At 44.6% G+C, this 19,863-nt stretch overlaps 1 protein-coding gene across 1 annotated transcript in view; it reads right to left on the bottom strand.

The window, feature by feature from the left end:
- Positions 1-19,074, bottom strand: part of LOC147614532 (Ribosomal L29 family protein) — a 43,169-nt gene extending 24,095 nt beyond the window's left edge. The window contains exons 1-2 of the mRNA XM_086781084.1: positions 18,975-19,074; positions 18,519-18,803 (exon numbers count right to left, since the gene is read on the bottom strand). Coding sequence (XP_086637210.1) covers positions 18,519-18,803; positions 18,975-19,022 — 333 coding nt within the window. The 5' untranslated portion in view covers positions 19,023-19,074. The remainder of the gene's footprint in view (positions 1-18,518; positions 18,804-18,974) is intronic.
- Positions 19,075-19,863: the final 789 nt, after the last annotated feature.

Here is a 19,863-nt window from a genome sequence, read left to right as displayed (position 1 = left end):
TTGTGGATTTTCGCAAGGCTTTTGAATCAGTCCCTCGATCCCGGCTCATTGGACCATAGTTGTTTCTCGTACCGGTACGAATGGGTTCGCACGGTACGATATCGTACGGTACGAGTTCCCCCCCCTCCCAAAATTCTTTCCTTGAAAAAAAAATTCCAAATGCTTAAAAAATATATAGAAACCCTGCTTTACGACGATCCCAAATGCTCGCAATACTTCGCAACTTTCGTGTCCACTCAATATTCCATATGGGGTTGTTGAGAGACCTAAAAAATCTCGCGAGGTAGACTGGTAGTGTACACTTGATTGGTAGGATGAGAGAATCTTGCTACATCACTTGGGGATCCCTGGTATAGGTAGGCTAGACAATTAGATTCTCAAGTTATGTACAAGGGAGAAGATTTGGACATGGCCATTTTGATCTAGAGAGAAGTCCCTAAACTTATCACCCTAGATGCACTCCTCGTATTTGTGCAAGGACGGTCCCTTAGTCATAAACGCTACACTGGGAGACCTTTGGTATTGCATTACCCATCCAGGTTCTTTTTTGGAGACAATCAGGAGATCTAACCGAGAGAGACACGTATCCATGTTCTGGTTCCTCAAGCACTGTAGACTCCTCCCCTCCCAACCTTCCCTCACATTCAAGCTTGAAGCTCCATAGGTTGTAAGTGTAAAAAATAAAAACCGTATTTTATCGTACGATATCCGAAAATTTCATATCGTACCAAAAATTCCCCTACGGTATCATATTTTCATACCGTGACAACCATGCATTGGACACTTGCAAGAGCTCCAATAACCACATGATACAATTTGGGTTGTTATGTCACTACATGAGATAGGAACGGGCTGAATGCGCGCACCTCTAGTGGTCTCTCAGGAGAGAGATGTAGCACTATTGGGGTTAAGCAAGGCTCTCTGCTCTCACCAACACTATTTGGGCTATATATTGATGAGATTGCATCATCCATCTCATATTCAGAGGAGAGACAGCAAAAACACTCAAATGCTTTGGATACATTCTACAAGGAGAGAGACCTTACGGTCAATTTGGGCAAAATGAAAGTGATGGTATTTAACACCAATCACCCAGCCACCTTACGGAAACCAGTGTTGGGAATCAAGGTCTTACTTGTGTGTGAAACCACTCTTATGAGAGAGTATGTGTGTGTGAACCACCTCTTAGAGGGGTATCAATAATATCTAGATATTTGTGTGTGATGTGACATAAGCAATGATGTCAAGAGGAGAACCTTTGTATTTATAAAAGGTACATGTACTTCATTGAAAATTAATCAAGCAACTATCACATCATCGAGTCATGTGTTTATCTCTCTACAAGTGTGCCATTGCCTCTCTCTTCTCTCTCTGTCCAATGCCACAACCATAACCATGTTTCTGTTTAAGCCCCCATAGCTCCATTGTGCTAACCCTTCAATTGGTATCAGATCTGCCCGCCTGTCTACAACCCACTCTCTGCCTGCTGCCCATCACAGCCACATTTCCATCTGTGTTCTGCTGCCCACGCTGCTTGCCACCTATCCCCCAGTCTTCCTCCTCTGTCGCCTCTCACCAAGCTGCTACCCGCCATTTTCTGTCCGCATGCTGTCCACCATGTGCAATCTGTCAAGCATGCCATGCCATGCCAAGCTTAGCTTAGCTAGCTAAGCCTTGTGGCCCCCTATCAGAAGAAGCTGCTGCCCAACGAACAGCAGCACCTAAAAAGCATAAATTGTCATCAGAAAACAGCAAAAAGGGGCAAGAAAATCAACCAGCAGAAGCACAAGAAAGGACACAACTTTCAAGGCACAAAATGAAGCATCTGACAGGAAAGTACAAACCAATTTGGGGCTTTTTATTTTCCTGCAGTATCCAGCTTAATCAAAGCATTAATCTTAATTACCTATCATTTTTCAAAATTGAGGGTGCATTACAAGCATTAGAGTGTTTCTACATCTCCCAATAGTATCATTTCCAAAAAACGTTAAGCTTTTAGAAACCCTAATTTTTTGAAAACCTAATTTTTCCCATGGGCAGTCGGCCATGGGGAATTGAGCCTGCAAAAGAAGTCGGCAGCATATATATATATATACCTAGATGAATCCAGGAACATGCCTAAATTCACCTTATAAGAAAGTGCTGGTTATAACCTCATGATAGTCCATCCACAAGACAATACAACCATCAACTCCATTATGCATAGTATGGACTAGATACTACAACATCCCCACTAACATCATCAATGCCCAATAGTGGGTGTAGAACTTGGTATCAATATATGCTCCCACACACACAAACTCCACACACACACACACACACACATAAGAGCATACATTCATACGAAGGGTATGCGTACTAAGTTTCTATCAAACTCCGGGGATGCACAGCATACTCGATCATAATGTTTTATTGTTGTCCATGGAACTAGCCGAAAGCAGGTCGGCCAGTTGGCTATTCCTCCAAAATCCTATAAAAGGCAATACCAAGTGTCACAAATCCCTATATTCTAGGGACATGTGAATGCGTGTCAGGCCTAGAAACATGCGGATGCATGTATGTATTATACCTGGGCATGTGTATGGATCATATGAGTGGATGCATATGAGTCCAAGGACATGGCAGGACATTTGTGGACTTTCGGGTGGTGCCCGTGTGGATTCCGGCCATGCACACATGGTGTGTTATGATGGCAGGCGGAATATTTTCAAGTACAAGAATGATGATAGGTGGTTCTCCAAGTTTACATGTACACAATGCATAAATGATGCATGCCATAACTTTATTTTACTTTGTGTGACATTGTCTTGCTGCCTGGACAATGCTTGTTATTTTGGCTTGTGAAGTCCGAGGGACCGGGGACGCCCGAGCACCTTGTGGACGCGTGTGTGCACTCCTGTTTGGGCCTAAAACTGTGGGCTTATGGGTTTTGCAGGTGGTAAGTGCGTCCACACTCAATTTACAGCTTATTTCATTTACTACTAAAGTTTATTGGTTTGCAGGTCCACACTCATTAATAAGTGGCCGGACAACTTATAATGCGTTCGCATTTGGTTGGACTAAAATTAATGAAGTCCGTGGCCATTTCCCATTTGGTTGGACCTAAACTTATACAAACAGGACAAATGGACACTATGGGCTGGACACCTACCTGGACACCTTATGGGGACACTTGTCAGCCTGTTTGTGTACCCACCAAGCCCCATAGGTGGCACTGGAGAAAGGCGCCTCCTTCAAGAGGCCATTTGGGCTGTTTTATTCATAACTTAACACATTGGAGAGCTGATTGAAGCTTTGGGAGTTGCTACAGGGCTGGTTGCTTGCTTCCCGGACTCACACAAGCTTGGATAATGATCTCCACACTCTTCTAAAGGGCTGGTTGGTAAATTTCAGACCTGTAATTTCTGGTTATTGCAAGTTTTGGGCTGGTTACAGGTGTCCAAAGTCAACTTGGACAGTACAGGACAGCTCTAGGGACCTCCACAGGGCTGTAGGACCCTTTACAGGTGGATTTCTCGCGATAGAAAGCTGCTGTTTTGGACTGGTTATTGCACAAAACAGGCCGGACAGCAATGGAATATGTGAGCATGGATGTGTCTCAGGGATTCCTGGTGTAACAGGTGCTTAGGGCAAGCATTGGGGACACTTGCTCGCGGAGAACACAGGTTTCTGGATCAGTTTCTCGCGTGGAAACAGGGCCTAAAGATCCATTTACATCCTGTGCAGGGCGGAGTACCTGTGAGGATTGTGATACTCTTGTGCAGGGCGGATGTACCTGTGAAGAGGCTTGTGCAGGGCGGATGTACCTGTGTGTAGGGCGGATGTACCTACAGATTCTCTTGTTTGAAATGTATTCATTCATGATGTATTTGGAAGAATCAGGTGCAGGCTGGTGGTGAATCCCCAGGCACCCGTAATCTTGTACTTTGCAGACTCTTTTGGTAATATAACCTAAAGGGGGGGGGTCAGCCTATCATCGGCCCCTTTATGTGGTGTACTGTCATTTTCAGCTTTGTGGTTGTAATGCTCAAGTGTTAAGTGCTCAGAATCTTGTTCACATTTATACGATTCCAATACACGCGTCCGCCTCCCGTTTCATTGGTATCAGAGCTCAGTTTTTCCCCTCATTGGAAAACGGTTTGAGGCTTGGAATCATAAGTGGTGACCTGATTTGAGTGTCATGGACAGCCACATTTCTGACAGTGTGGAGAACACACAGGACCGTGAACTTCATGGTACAAGGGATGCAAGAGATGCTGCAGGCAATGATGTCTATGGAGATGCAGGTACTCATGACACTATGCATTCTGATTTGGAATCTTTGAGGCGTCAAGTGCGACGCTATAGGGCTGAAACCGAAGAGCTTAGGTCATTGAAAAATGACCCGGATGTACAAAGGGTGTTGGCTGCGAAGGCAAAGGCTTCAGTCCATGAAGTCACTTTTGAAGCAATTGCAAAGGAAATGGATGTTGAGAAACCCCGAGAGCTTGCACTTGCATACCTAATGGTTAAGGGTGATGTATACACTGAAGCAGATGGTAGTTTGGCTTTCAAGAAGCCACCCCTCATGGCTGCCCGTGGTGATGCATATGATGCACAACAAGCAGAAAGTGCACAGCAAGTGCCAAATGCTGAAAGGACAAGAGTCCCTGGTGCTAGGCTTGATGCAGGTCAAGAGAAGAGTAAGGATGAGGGATCCTCTACTCATTCCCGCTTTGCTCCAAGAAGACATGTCCGTTCTCGTGTTGAGCTTTCCACTCATTTGGAGAGTGTGGCTCAAGAGAGAACGAAGAGGGATCGTGAATCTTCATCGCGGCATCATCATCATGCAGATGAACAGGATGTACATAGGGATGCATATAGAAGGAAGAAGCCTCGAGAGTTCAAGTCCGGTGACAAGGATGTAAAGTTTGAAAACTTTCAGGGACGGATGGACTCTACCAAAGCACTTGCTTTCATCAGACAGTTTGAGATAGCTTTTTGCAATGAAGACTTTTCGGAAAAGTCTATGCTCAGGCATGTGGGAATGCATCTCAAGGATACGGCAAGTGATTGGTGGCTTGCAAAAATACTTGATGGAAGTGCTGCCCCAACTTGGTCTTCTTTCAAAATTCAGTTTTATGATCAATTCTTACCACCAAACTTTGCAAAGGATGTACGCAAGGAGTGGGATTGGCTGTCCCAAGATGAGGGAGAGTCCGTTGCTTCTTACATAGCAAAGTTTTGGAAAGTCCTCCTCAAGGTTACTCCCTTCATGAAGATTGGAGAGGACGAGAAGAAGAGAAAGTTTGAATCGGGGCTCCATCACATCATCCAACAAAGCTTGGGAGTGTACGCAAATAAGACCATACAAGAGCTTATACACTCAGCCATGATTGCGGAGAACTTGCACATAAAAGCACCCACAAATAAGCCATTTGCAGGTCAAAACAAGAGCAAATTCAGGGCTGGTTATGACCAGAAAAAGGGTGGACAGCCACCTAAGAATGCTCCCAAAGATGGCCGAGATACAAAGGATGACTCCGAAAAGAAGCCGGGGGGTAAACGCCACAATTTTGGGCTCTCAAAACAGCAATTGGAAGAGTACAGGAAGGCTGGAAAATGCTTTAAGTGTGGCAGTAAAGATCATATATATCCTAAATGCCCACAGAATCCTAAGAATGCTGAGCCTAATGTGCAAAAGCCTCTTGTGAATGTTGTACCCGATGTGCAGGGTAATACAGGGCATGAGCCCAAGAGTAGAGTCATATGCAAGGCTTGGGGCAAATTGAAGGATCAGTCCGCTTTGTTTCTTTTTGATGATGCTTCCACATATAACTTTATATCCGTACAGATGGCTGCCGCCATAGGTCTCAATGTGGATGACATGGGAATGCAAATGAATGCAGATGCCGCCTTTGAGGGCAAACAGGTTGATGTAACTCCGGTCATTGGTAAGCTCCGTGTACATATACAGGACTACCTCGACTATGAGAGCTTTCTGGTGGCTCCTCTTACAGGTTGTGATGTTTTGTTGGGGATGCCCTGGCATCACCGTTTAGAGCCTGTTAAGGCTTACAAAGAGAAGAAAATCAGCTTTGTACATAGAGGCCGTGAGCACTCTATAGATGCTGGTACTACTGGAAGTACCATACCTCTTGTAAGCCATGTACAAATTAATAAGGCAATAAAGAAATCAGCTTGTTCTTACTTGGTTTTTGTACGTGATACCATTGAACATTCTAGTGTTGATGTTAGTGCATTAGATCAAGACAAGCTTAACTTTTTGAATGAGTTCAAAGATTGTTTTGCAAATGCTTTGCCAGCAAGGTTGCCACCAGAGAGGCCGGAAGATCATTGCATAGATCTAATTCCCGGTAGCTCTCCACCTAATAGGCCACCATACAGGGTGAGTGCTAGTCAACAAGAAGAGATTATGGCTCAGGTGAATGAACTTTTGGAAAAGGGTTTGATTCGGCCAAGTTCCTCGCCATATTGCTCGCCGGTACTCCTTGTTCAAAAGAAGGATGGTACTTACAGGATGTGTGTTGATTACCGTGCCCTTAATAAGATAACCATCAAGAATCGGTTTCCGATTCCGCACATTGATGACATCTTGGACAAGCTTGAAGGTTCGGCATGTTTCAGCCGAATAGACCTCAAGAGTGGATATCATCAAGTGAGAGTGGCACCTCAAGATGTTCACAAGACTGCATTTAGAACAGCCTTTGGTCTTTATGAGTTTTTGGTGGTGCCTTTTGGTCTTACAAATGCACCCGCTACCTTCGACAGGATGATGGACAGGGTGTTCAGAAAGCATAGAAAGTTCACAGGTATATTCTTTGATGACATTATTGTATTCTCAAAGAATGAAGCCCAACATCGTGAGCACCTGGCTATTGTGTTTAAAGAGCTTAAGGAAAATCAGCTCTACATAAATGCAAAAAAGAGTGAATTCTTCCTTCCAGAGATTCACTATCTTGGTCACATTGTATCAAAAGATGGTGTGCGCATGGATCCCGCAAAGATACAAGCCATGCAAGAATGGCCAGAGCTGAAATCAGTCCATGAAGTGAGGAGCTTCCTTGGTTTATGTGCTTACTACAGGAGGTTCGTCAAGCATTTTGCTTTCATTGCCGCTCCGTTACATGACTTAACGAAGAAGAAAGCAATCTTTAAATGGACACAAGAAGAGAGAGATGCCTTTCAAAAGTTGAAGAGTGCAATCATCTCGGGACCGGTACTCATTATTCCGGATTTGCACAAACCTTTTGTGGTGGAATGTGATGCAAGTGGGGACTGCATAGGGGCTGTTTTGAACCAAGAAGGACATGCCATTGCCTATGAGAGCAGACGCTTGCAACATGCAGAGCTTCACTTACAGGTTTATGAGAAGGAGTTGTTGGCTGTAATTCATGCCCTTACTATTTGGAAACACTATCTTTTAGGGGCTGATTTTATGGTCAAAACTGATCATCAAAGTTTGAGATACTTTTTGACTCAAAGTAAGCTCTCAGAGAAGCATATGAGATGGGCAAATTTCCTCTCAATGTTTCATTTTCAGATTTTACACACTCCAGGGAAAAAGCATGTGGTGGCGGATGCCTTATCTAGACGACCACAGGTTCATGCTATTACAGTTGCATACCATGAGGACTTATCGGATATGCGTAATACTTATCATCTGGATGAGGATTTTGCACATGTATGGGCTGATTTGCAAGAGGGTATTGCTGTCCCATCTTATGTCATAAGAGATGGATATCTCATGATGCAAAATCGTATGTGTGTGGTAAAGAACCTTCGCCATAAGGTTATGGATGAGTGCCATGCTCCTCCATATGCAGGTCATAGAGGCATTTTGGCCACAGCACAAGCTTTGGAGAGGTATTTCTTTTGGCCACATATTCGCAAGGATATTGAAGCATATGTACGTGAATGTATGGTGTGCCAAAAGGTCAAGTTTGATCGACATAAAGCAGCTGGATTGCTTCAGCCTTTGCCTATACCAAATGAACCATGGGAAAGCATTGCTATGGATTTCATTATGGATTTGCCAAGGACGCCACAGGGAAATGATGCTATTTGGACCATTATTGACAGGTTTAGCAAGCAGGCACATTTCATTCCCGTGCGCAAGACAATAAAGCCAGATCATATGGCTAGGATGTTTTTGGCACAGATATTCAAACACCATGGCATGCCTAAATCTATTGTGGGGGATAGAGATCCTAGAACCACAAGCTTATTTTGGCGCGCATTGTTTGACAATATGGGTACAAAGCTGAACTTCTCATCAGCTTACCATCCACAGACAGATGGGCAAAGTGAAATAGCAAATTCAGCCGTCCTCGACTTGCTGAAATCTTATGTATCTGACCGCAAATCGGATTGGGAGAAGTATTTACCACTTGTGGAGTTTGCCTACAACAATACGGTACATACTTCTACGGGCAAGGCGCCCTTTGAGATTATCTATGGCAAGGTAGTACTACCACCCATCCTTCGTACAAAGGATGAGATTTTTGCAGCAGATGAGTATGTCAAAGACTTGGATACTGCATTTGCACAGGTACGGACAGCCATAGAGAGGTCTCAAACCAAGAATAAAAAGGCAGCTGATAAGCATAGAAGGGATGTACAATTCAAACAAGGTGATTGGGTCTTGCTGAAATTTGAAAAGGCACGCCTTCGGAAGAGGCCAGGAAAAGAGGAAAAGTACCCTAAACTTTCCAACAGGTACTATGGACCTTTTCAGATCTTGGAGAAGATCAATGATGTTGCATTTCGGCTTGTACTCCCAGATCATTGGAACATGCATAATGCTTTTCATGTGAGCCTATTGAGGCCTTATGTGGGACCGACACCGTTTGAGCCGGTTTTGGAAGACCCACCCGAGGTGGATGAGCTGGAAGAGATTCTTCAACCTGAACAGATTGTTTTTCACAAGGAACGAAAGCTTGCGGGAGGCAAACTTGTTCGTAGGTACCTTGTGAAGTTCAAGAATTATTCAGCTTTGGATGCGAAATGGATGGATGAGGCCTACTTCGAGGATTACCCAGATCTTTTGAAGGCCTATCTGGAGGCTTTTCAGTTGCGGTCAACTGATTAGAAGCCGGGGGGATGTCACAAATCCCTATATTCTAGGGACATGTGGATGCGTGTCAGGCCTAGAAACATGCGGATGCATGTATGTATTATACCTGGGCATGTGTATGGATCATATGAGTGGATGCATATGAGTCCAAGGACATGGCAGGACATTTGTGGACTTTCGGGCGGTGCCCGTGTGGATTCCGGCCATGCACACATGGTGTGTTATGATGGCAGGCGGAATATTTTCAAGTACAAGAATGATGATAGGTGGTTCTCCAAGTTTACATGTGCACAATGCATAAATGATGCATGCCATAACTTTATTTTACTTTGTGTGACATTGTCTTGCTGCCTGGACAATGCTTGTTATTTTGGCTTGTGAAGTCCGAGGGACCGGGGACGCCCGAGCACCTTGTGGACGCGTGTGTGCACTCCTGTTTGGGCCTAAAACTGTGGGCTTATGGGTTTTGCAGGTGGTAAGTGCGTCCACACTCAATTTACAGCTTATTTCATTTACTACTAAAGTTTATTGGTTTGCAGGTCCACACTCATTAATAAGTGGCCGGACAACTTATAATGCGTTCGCATTTGGTTGGACTAAAATTAATGAAGTCCGGACAACTTATGGCCATTTCCCATTTGGTTGGACCTAAACTTATACAAACAGGACAAATGGACACTATGGGCTGGACACCTACCTGGACACCTTATGGGGACACTTGTCAGCCTGTTTGTGTACCCACCAAGCCCCATAGGTGGCACTGGAGAAAGGCGCCTCCTTCAAGAGGCCATTTGGGCTGTTTTATTCATAACTTAACACATTGGAGAGCTGATTGAAGCTTTGGGAGTTGCTACAGGGCTGGTTGCTTGCTTCCCGGACTCACACAAGCTTGGATAATGATCTCCACACTCTTCTAAAGGGCTGGTTGGTAAATTTCAGACCTGTAATTTCTGGTTATTGCAAGTTTTGGGCTGGTTACAGGTGTCCAAAGTCAACTTGGACAGTACAGGACAGCTCTAGGGACCTCCACAGGGCTGTAGGACCCTTTACAGGTGGATTTCTCGCGATAGAAAGCTGCTGTTTTGGACTGGTTATTGCACAAAACAGGCCGGACAGCAATGGAATATGTGAGCATGGATGTGTCTCAGGGATTCCTGGTGTAACAGGTGCTTAGGGCAAGCATTGGGGACACTTGCTCGCGGAGAACACAGGTTTCTGGATCAGTTTCTCGCGTGGAAACAGGGCCTAAAGATCCATTTACATCCTGTGCACGGCGAAGTACCTGTGAGGATTGTGATACTCTTGTGCAGGGCGGATGTACCTGTGAAGAGGCTTGTGCAGGGCGGATGTACCTGTGTGTAGGGCGGATGTACCTACAGATTCTCTTGTTTGAAATGTATTCGAATATTCATGATGTATTTGGAAGAATCAGGTGCAGGCTGGTGGTGAATCCCCAGGCACCCGTAATCTTGTACTTTGCAGACTCTTTTGGTAATATAACCTAAAGGGGGGGGGTCAGCCTATCATCGGCCCCTTTATGTGGTGTACTGTCATTTTCAGCTTTGTGGTTGTAATGCTCAAGTGTTAAGTGCTCAGAATCTTGTTCACATTTATATGATTCCAATACACGCGTCCGCCTCCCGTTTCACCAAGAATTATTGTTGTTATCTCTCTCCCATGTGGAGCAACATATATGTTTTATTGTTGTCCATGGAACTAGCCGACAACAGGTCAGCCAATTGGTTATTCCTCCAAAAGCCTATAAAAGGCAATACCAAGAATCATTGTTGTTCTCTCTCTCCCCCATATGGAGATTGGTCATTAGATAGGACATTTTGGGGTTGCTAAAGGTAGCCAGACTATTGTACCTTTTTGTAACATCTGAATATATTGAATACATAGCCATCTCTCTCTCTCTCTATTCTCTGTCTATGTTGGTTGCTCTTGCATCAAAAGTTCCTATGCAGTACTCGGGGCTGAAAGAATAATACCAAAGCTTCCACATGTTACAAGGCTGCAGGTGAGTGTGAGACGGAAAACTATACCAAAGCCCATTCCAGAAGTCTGAGAGGAAACTCGGAGAGAGGCCCAAGGCTTGCTAGCAAGCGGTGGCGGCGGCAAGACCATCCATCTCTTGTAATAAAATGCGGAGGCCCAACCCGGCCAAATCCTAAAAGAAGACAATGCCAAGGGCCTCCAACAAAATGTTGGGTCCTGCCAGAACCACTTCCCTAGTTCCCTGTGAAGTCTTTTCCAAAATCTGTCATAAACATAGCTAAAAACAAGATTAGTCCTAAACCAAATCATGAGGTAGAAGGCTAGCTCACCTCCTAACCGCAACCGGTATCCGCCGATCTCCCCCGAGCCAAGGCCCATGTCTAACTCCGGCATCCCATACCACCGAAGTCATTCCCTGAAATCTATCACCCTCTTGGGTTCATGTGGAACATAGGACAAGTCCTCAACCTCAACAAGTTCCTGACGAGTAGCAAGGTTATGCTCAACACCAGCATGTCTTTCAATCAACTGACCTAAAAGACTAGATGAACTTTCACATTCGAAGGCAACTCAAGTCTAGAAGCAACCTCACCAATTTTATCAAGAACTTGTAAGGTCCTCAGTACCTAGGGAATAACTTCACAACCTTCCCCTTACATAACGCTCTAAACTCTCGGGCACTCTCAAACAAACAGCCTCTCATGCACTAACTAGCATTTCTTGCATATCTGCTTAAGAAATCTCTAGCCACATCAATCTGAATACCCTTAAGTCCAACTAGTTATGGAGATCTAGGTTGGTGTCCATACATCCACATGAACGGACTAGAACGGACTATAACCAGTAGCCACATGCTAAGCACTCTAATAGGCAACCTCAACCATCGGGATGTAATTCTCCCAATTTGATGGTCTCTTGGAGACGTATGCACGAAGCATATCTTCCGAAACCTCATTCACCCTCTCTGTTTGCTCATCAGATCGAGGATGATTAGAGGAACTTGTACTCAACATAGTCTCCAATCTGTGGAAAATAAGCTGCCATAAATGTCTAGAAAACTTGAAGTCCCTATCACTGACTCTATCAAAAGGCAGTCAATACAATCTAAAAAGCTGCTCAACAAACTATTGCGCCAATTTAATTGCCTTCATTGTCACTATTGTAGGTAAAAACCATGCCATCTAGTCAATCTATCTACTACCACCCATGTAGTACCATGCCCTCTACTATGATCCATGGAAAACCTACAATGAAACCCATGGAACTACTCTCCCATTTTCCTCTTGGGATCTCTAGAGAATGTAACATACCTCCATCCCTAAGGCATTCACCCTTACTACTTGACATAGACTACACTTAACCACATAGACCTCAACATTCACCCTCATCTTAGACCAGTAAAATGAACGTTTTACTAATTCATAGGTTCATTGTACCCCTAGATGACCCGCTATAGGAGCCTCACGACATTTATACAGGATCCTTTGCTAATCTCAACGTTATCCGATACACAAACCCTCTTATTCCGGAACAGCAATCCATTCCAGATAAGGAACTAACCACCTGCCACACTCACATATGGCATGACTCCTAAGTCTCAGTTTAAATCTATGGAGCTCGTTGCCAAGACCATCTGCCAATACCGACCAAAATGACGGTCAATCTACATAGCTCTCCGTGACATGCGGAAAATTGACCGTAGTAAAACAACCTTAGGCTTACCTAAACTGCACTAAATTATACTTAAGAGATAGACAATGGTATCAATGCAAATGCAATGCAGCTATATTAAATGAATGGTTACAATGAAGATCTATGAATAGATCTCTGTCTGTCCTAGATGAACATCTATCTTAGGAAGAGAGAGAGGCTGAATGCTGATGCTGATTGAATGTTTCCTTCTCCAATGCTGAGATCCACCCTTGAGATGTTGGCTTCCCTCTATGTATGAGGCAGGAGGCTGAACTGAATGCTGACTATGACTAAATTGCTGCCTACATATGTTGCCCTTGCTCCTCAAGCCGAAAACGTTGAGAAGAGAAGATGCCTAAACTGAATGATGTGCTTTTGCTTATATATGATATGTTGTTGCTGGTTAGTTGTACCTACTCCTCTCGACCAGTTATCTGGGACCTCCACGACCTCATTAAATGCTTTAAAATGCTATCGGCTGCCTAATAATTCCGATGACTGGTGATAATACCTACTTGGTTGGTTCACATGTTGTCGGCTGGTTCCCAAGCCATGACTTGCAAATACTACATGCCCTAAATGCTTCTGGTGCCTTGGCCCTTATGTGCTGCTGTAGGTGTTGCACCTGTTAGCACATTCATCCCCAATTTCTCCCCATTTCTAGTGTCCTTTTGGTCCCTTTTGCATGGCCCTTGCTTGTGGGCTGGCCACCCCTTTTTTATGTATTTTCCTGGGATTTTTCCCAACCTTTCTGGCATTTTCCAATCGGCCAGTCCAGTAGCTCCAATCGGCCTGTTTTGCAGCTCCAGTCGGCCAGCTCACCTCAACTATAAATAGGAGGTGCTGGCCTCTCATTGTTCATTCAGTCTTGTACATATTTGCTCCCTCACTTATGACACTTGTAGTGTCTCTTGCTTGGGACTGTTTTGCTTCAGTACTTTCCTCTCCAGTGGGCTTTCCCCTTTGCAGAGAGGGTTTGTGGTGTTTCAGGCTTTGGTGGCACTCTTGGTACCTGTGGAGGACACTTCTACTTCAGAGTTTGTGCGTTTTTTTTTAAGGAGAGCCCAAGCTACTGTCCTTGTTGCCTTTCCCTCTTGCACCCTCTTACAGCATATTCCCAAGCCCTGTGTGGCTGCCTTTCCTCTCTATATCAAATCTGCATTTTTTGCTTCCCTCTTCTGGTGACCTCAAGGTTGGAGGTACAATCAACACAAGCTTCTGCGTTTTTTGCTACAGGAGGATTCTCGGGTGCTGTCCAGCCTCTTCGGGCTGCATTTTGGTGGGAGGAAAGACCCTATATCAACATTTTCTGATTTGGACAGTTCTATCTTATGAGGGTTGGTCCTATTGATTGGATCAATGATGACAGCTTCAGATTTGGCTCTCGTACCACTCTCTTGTTATTTCCTTGATGAGGCAGACAAGTTGGATGGTGGTAACTTTCAGTCATGGAAGTTGCAGGTTACTTCTATTCTCAGGGAGTATGGTTTGATGGAGTTTCTCTCGTGGTGCTTGCCGGACCTTGCCTCTGCGGAGGATGTGTGTCGGTGGAGGAAGACTGACGGACAGATCTATGGCTTTCTCCTCCTGAATGTCAGGATTCGGTTCTTCCACACTTCATTTATGCTCCTGATGATGCTTCTACTTTCTATGTGTGGCAGTTGCTTTGTGACCTGTATGGTCATGCCAGTGGTAGCAGATGGTTTCTACTTCTGGGTGCTATGCAACCAGTGATTTTGTGGATACTTCTTTTGGAGATGTTCCTACAGCAAAGGATAGCGGGCTAGTTTTGCTCTGCATTTGAGGAGGTTGTTTCTCATGTTGCCTTGCCTTCAGTTTCTTTGCATACTTCTCCTTGCCAGGATGATATCTCTAGTAATGTTTTTGAGGATAATAGTGGGCTATCTTGTCAGAATACGCAGCGGAGATGATGACCAGATCTGGGAATACAAGAGCAAAAAACGCAGGCAGAAAAACAGCACAAGAGAGAGAGAGATGTAGGCATGTAACTCTGCTCTGATATACACAAGAAAATCCCGAGGTATGGTACAATGAGTGGTATGGGGTTGGTGGGGGCCTATTTATATGCCCCCACATGTACAGTCGGCCTATGTTGTTTCATCTACAAACTCGGGATCAAATGTAGCCTCATCCTCCTCACAGGATTCGGAGAGACTCTTTGGAGGCTCCTCGAAAACTGTCGGCAATTGACCTCATCCTTCTCCAAACAAAATTTAGAGAGATCCACCACCTCGAAAACAATTGGGCTGACCTCTTTCTCCTCCGAACACAAGTTAGAGAGATCCACCTACTCGATCTACGACTTGAATTTCAATTCTGGCTCTAATATGGGTTATGGTTCTGGTTCTAGCACATGCATCTCGAACAACGCCTCCTCAGGAACACCTCTTTTTATGATCGCATTTCTCAAGAGCTCCTCGTCTCTTGGAAGCTCTCCCCTTCTTGGGCCAACACTCGATCTTGGGCTGCCTCACAAACCTACGTGACTCCACCTTGGCCTTTGCTCATGTTGCCATTATCTTCCTCCATCCTGCCAACGGTTTGTCGATGAGAGGCTCGGCAAATTCTCAAAGCTGTGCTTCTTCTTCGCGTCCTTGACGGTTCTCTTCCTTGGCCTCTCCTATCTATTTAATTGGGGCTACACTCTCCTCCGACTCATAGATATCCTCAAGGAGTTGTTCAATCTCTTCTTGCCTTTGTTGGGACCCCTCTGTGAGCTCCTCGAGTCGATGCATTTCCTTATTGTCGTCAAAGCTCTCCATCAGTGTGAGGTTCTTATTGAGGGAACGCCCGAAAGAGCTCATTTCCTACCTAGGTTAGACCTAAGCTAAGACTTATGCACATACTACCCTACACGCAACCTAAGCTACAAACAAAAATAGATTGAAACTTTACAAACAAAAACCCTAATTTAGTTTTTCCACTTTTCACATTGAACCTAGGGCTGAAAACAATGTTGCTAGGGTTGAACTCATGCAAATCAAGGAAACCCTAATTTTGGCTTTCAAACCCTAAAACGCAAACCCTAATTCAACCTGCAAAAACGACTAACATCAGTGCACTATTTCTACAACAGGCTTACCTTTTTAGAAACATTTTGTCATATGTCATGGCTCCATTGTGAGCCCAAGTCCGGGACATGTCAGTCTCCAAAGCCATAGAGCGTTTGCATGTGTCAATCCTCTTACCCACTTGGAGAATTCATCAAATAGGTACATGTAGAAGTCAACCCTAGCATTAGGTACTGCATTAGCAAGCGTCATAGGGGCATATGCACAAGGGCTAGATGGGCCAAACCATAAGGCACCCCATCGTGGGGAGTGCCTAGCACATGTGTCTAAGAACCCTATGCTACCTCTCCTAAGCATGTTGGCTAGCCTAGCTAGCCTATTCAACAATGGCGGCTACCTTCTACACCTTGGATTGGCATGGGCAGCCAATCGGCAGCCCCATAAGCATCCAACACCCAGTCAGCAGCCCACAGAGGCATGCAATGCCAACACTGCAATCAGCCAACATTAAGGGACAACATTGGGAACGATGCGCAGCATTTAATGGTAGCAAAAAGCATTTTCTTGTCCAATTAACAGGCCAACAGCATCAATAGCGAAACGATCAGCAGCTAGAGCGCCTCTTGCGCATACATTCAGCATTCAACACTTTATTGTGCTACAATCCGAAGGCCTCCGTGAATATCCTCTTCAGCATTCAGCCAGCATATGTGCATCCCTCAGTTTTGGTTTTGCATAGTGGTCATTGAAGAGTTATTCAAGGTATCTTGGATAGCATATGGTTCGGCCTGCGTTCGGTCTACTTTGTCCTTGCGTTGGGCAATCCTCAATCATCATTCATTGTTATTGTACAAAGTTCTCCAAAGAAATACAAGTAAATACTCTTGCTTGCAAGGGCCGGGGGGGGGGGGGGGGGGAGGAGGGGGCTTAGTGGGTGATTGGGACCCAATACTGTGTCGACTCTCTCTCTCTCTCTCTCTCTCTCTCTCTCTCTCTCTCTCTCAACGTAAAGTGGATAGCATAAACTCACATGTTTAAAGAAGGCTTTGTTGCGCGTTACAATGATCAACCTATTGCATGCTACAGTTTCTCCTCCCATTGCTGATGTGGTGTTTCCGCATTTCCATTTTCAACCCCTTCAAAATTGCCATTTTTGTATCCATTCCCATTTTTGTTTTTGTTTCCATTTCTGTTTCCCATTTCCCATAACTAAGCCCACAGCAAGTCGGCCAGCCTTAACTAAGCCCACAGCAAGTCGGCCAGCCTCCTGCTCTTATATAAGGGCTGTCCCATCCCTAAGCTCACCATCTCATCATTCTTGCACACGCATGGTTGATACCACTGTTTGAATGAAGGCAGCCCTCATCCATAAACGCAAGGCACATGAGGCCAAGAACAGTCCCACATCTGCATTAAAACATAAACACAAGGCAATTCAGCCAATAGAAGCAAAAAACACCACACAGAAGCTGTCATGCAGAGGCAACTTCAAGGGCCAGCATTCAGCCCATGACTTCACCAATTGTTTGGTCAGTATTTTCAGGGTTTAACAGCCTACAAGTCCTTGGGCCTGTACATGTTGCTGCCACATGAGCGCTGCAGGCTGTACCTGCAGGTGGGTCACACATGAAGTCTACAATCTTGCAGTTGGAATGTTTAAGTGCAGGTACAGAGGGGATTAAGCAAAAGTACTGCATGCTCACATGAGTATTGCATGCAACTAAAAGCACGAGGTTGGAGCCCAAACTGTTGCTGCCTTGGAAAGCCTCATCTGAGAAAAAAGGGAGAAGTGTGGGAAAACCTCATCTAAGAAGGCCTATCTTACAAAGTGTCGAACACTTCACATTTCAAGATGTGAACTTTTCCAGGATTCTTTTTAAAAAGAGGCTCTTATAAATTTGATTGTGGCGATATCCTACTCATCTCCTCATCCTACATTTTGCTCTCCGAAACAACGGTGCTATTATTACAATGTCTCCTCTCCTTTTCGTGGAAAGAGTAATGGCTGCCCTCAACCCAACTAGCTTTCCCTACTGCTACCACGCCCTTACCATTTTACAGCTACTGGTCTCAATGACACTGCCCACGTAGGGGTCATCGAATTCATTCTTGAAAGCATGGAAACCAATCCATGCCCTGAACGCGGTATGGGATCCTTCCCTTGCTAAAACCTAACCCTAACTAGTAGCCCTAGCACGAGACATGCATCTGTTTGTGAAGCTCATGCATATGATCTCTTTAGACTAGGTTTGACAAGCCACCACTACGAAACCATAACCTTTTGGTTTTTCTAGTTACATACAGCTGAAACTGTGCAGAAATTTGATTGCCCATCTCCTCGAAAGTATGAGCATTGGGGGTTAGGGTACAAAATGGTCCTCGTTAAGGCTTATCCCTGCAACCAATTTCTCCTCAAGATTCAACACAGACCACACACATGCCTCATATATGCAGCTGCACATACATACATAGCTTCAGGTGTCTACAGCCTATAGAAAATCCACTTCTTTCCCAGCATCTTAGCCACCCAAAATTGACGGTCTGGGGGTCTCACTCGACCAAACCCCAGCCCATCGGATGAGTGGGTGGGGGAATATCTGCAAACGCCCTTAGGTTGGCACATGCAAACATAAAGAACGTACATTCATGCATATGCATACACACATAGCTGACAATCATGCATCCGGATGTATGCCTACAAACTAGAGCTCCGAACTTACCCGCTTTCTCATTCTCAGGAACTCGCTGTTCTTGATCTCTTGTCTGGCAACTTGCATCATGCGTAGGACGACGAGCTCTCCTTTGAGCTCCACCACGCCCTCCCTCAGGTCCTCGTCATTCATCTTCCTCAGCTCCTCCAGCTCCTGCTCTCTCTTAGCCATCATCACGGCTTTCACTGGCCTGTAACTCACACAGGGAACAGTGGTGGCCGGGAGGCCGGACACCCTGCTCCCTATGAAAGAGCAACTTCTGCTGCTGCTCACATTGCTGGTTGGCTGGAAATGCTGGGTTACCAAAATCACGTAGAAATAACTTGAGAACGATGCTGGAAAACGAAACCCTAGATGAGAGAGAGGAGACACACACACACACACACACACATACGCACAGTTGTACCGCTTAAAGTGCAAAACCCCGTGAGTGAGTGCGTAGAGAGAGAGAGACGGTAGATTTACCAGAGCCTTGGCGAGAGAGACGAGGCTATACGCAGTAGCTGCAGCCATGGCTTGATGGGGAGTTCGAAGGCTTTGTTGTGTTTTGTATGGATAAGCCCAATGGAAGCCAAAAATAAATAAATTCTTATAAAAAACTTATATATCAAAAGAAATATTGAAAAAAAATCAATCATGTGTGTGGGTGATAACATGTGTATTTTTTACTTTCAAGTCAATATTTTTAATTAAAAAAACAATCATGTGCTTGATTGAAAATTTATCATGCATAGCATTTTTTAGCCTTGATATTAAAGGTTGTCCTTGCATCTTTTCCCAGGTAGGCATGTGGCTTTTGTACCCTTAAGCACTTTCACCATGCTTGTTAAGAGGAAGAAGATAAAGCTAGAAATGGAAACGTGCATTTATGTTTATATTTAGGAAAAGTGGAGATTTATCTACAATGAATACAAAGGTATCCATGATGGTTAAGTCAGAACAAGTAGAGGACTTTTGAAGCAACTCTACACGGTTTACAAGGAGACCACTTTTACAAGATTTACAAAGGTCTTCTCAACTACCAAGCACAACTCTACCAAGATTTACAAGTAGAGCACTTTGGGCAACGCTACAAGATTTATAAAGGTCCCCATGCAACATTCTGAACTACTAAGCACACAATTTAGCAACTTGAACTGATGGCTACACATGAGCAAGTTCCCTCCTTTGCTCAATTCCACCCTTGTCCACAAATCTTGTAACCATCTCCTCTCATTGTGGGGTCCTTTTAAGTATCAAGATCCTTCTTCATGAAGTACTTAATGATGAGGCTCTTTTCAACGATTTAGGAACTTTACAAAGACACAACTCTGTGGGGGGGAAATGTGATAAATGATGAAATTTGCTTTACAGG

Source organism: Cibotium barometz, chromosome 42 (assembly GCF_041138505.1).
Source record: "Cibotium barometz isolate CiBa-2024 chromosome 42, ASM4113850v1, whole genome shotgun sequence".
Classification (NCBI taxonomy): Eukaryota; Viridiplantae; Streptophyta; class Polypodiopsida; order Cyatheales; family Cibotiaceae; genus Cibotium; species Cibotium barometz.
The sequence above is the reverse complement of the archived record's forward strand: the minus strand, read 5'-3'. Positions and strand labels throughout refer to the sequence as shown.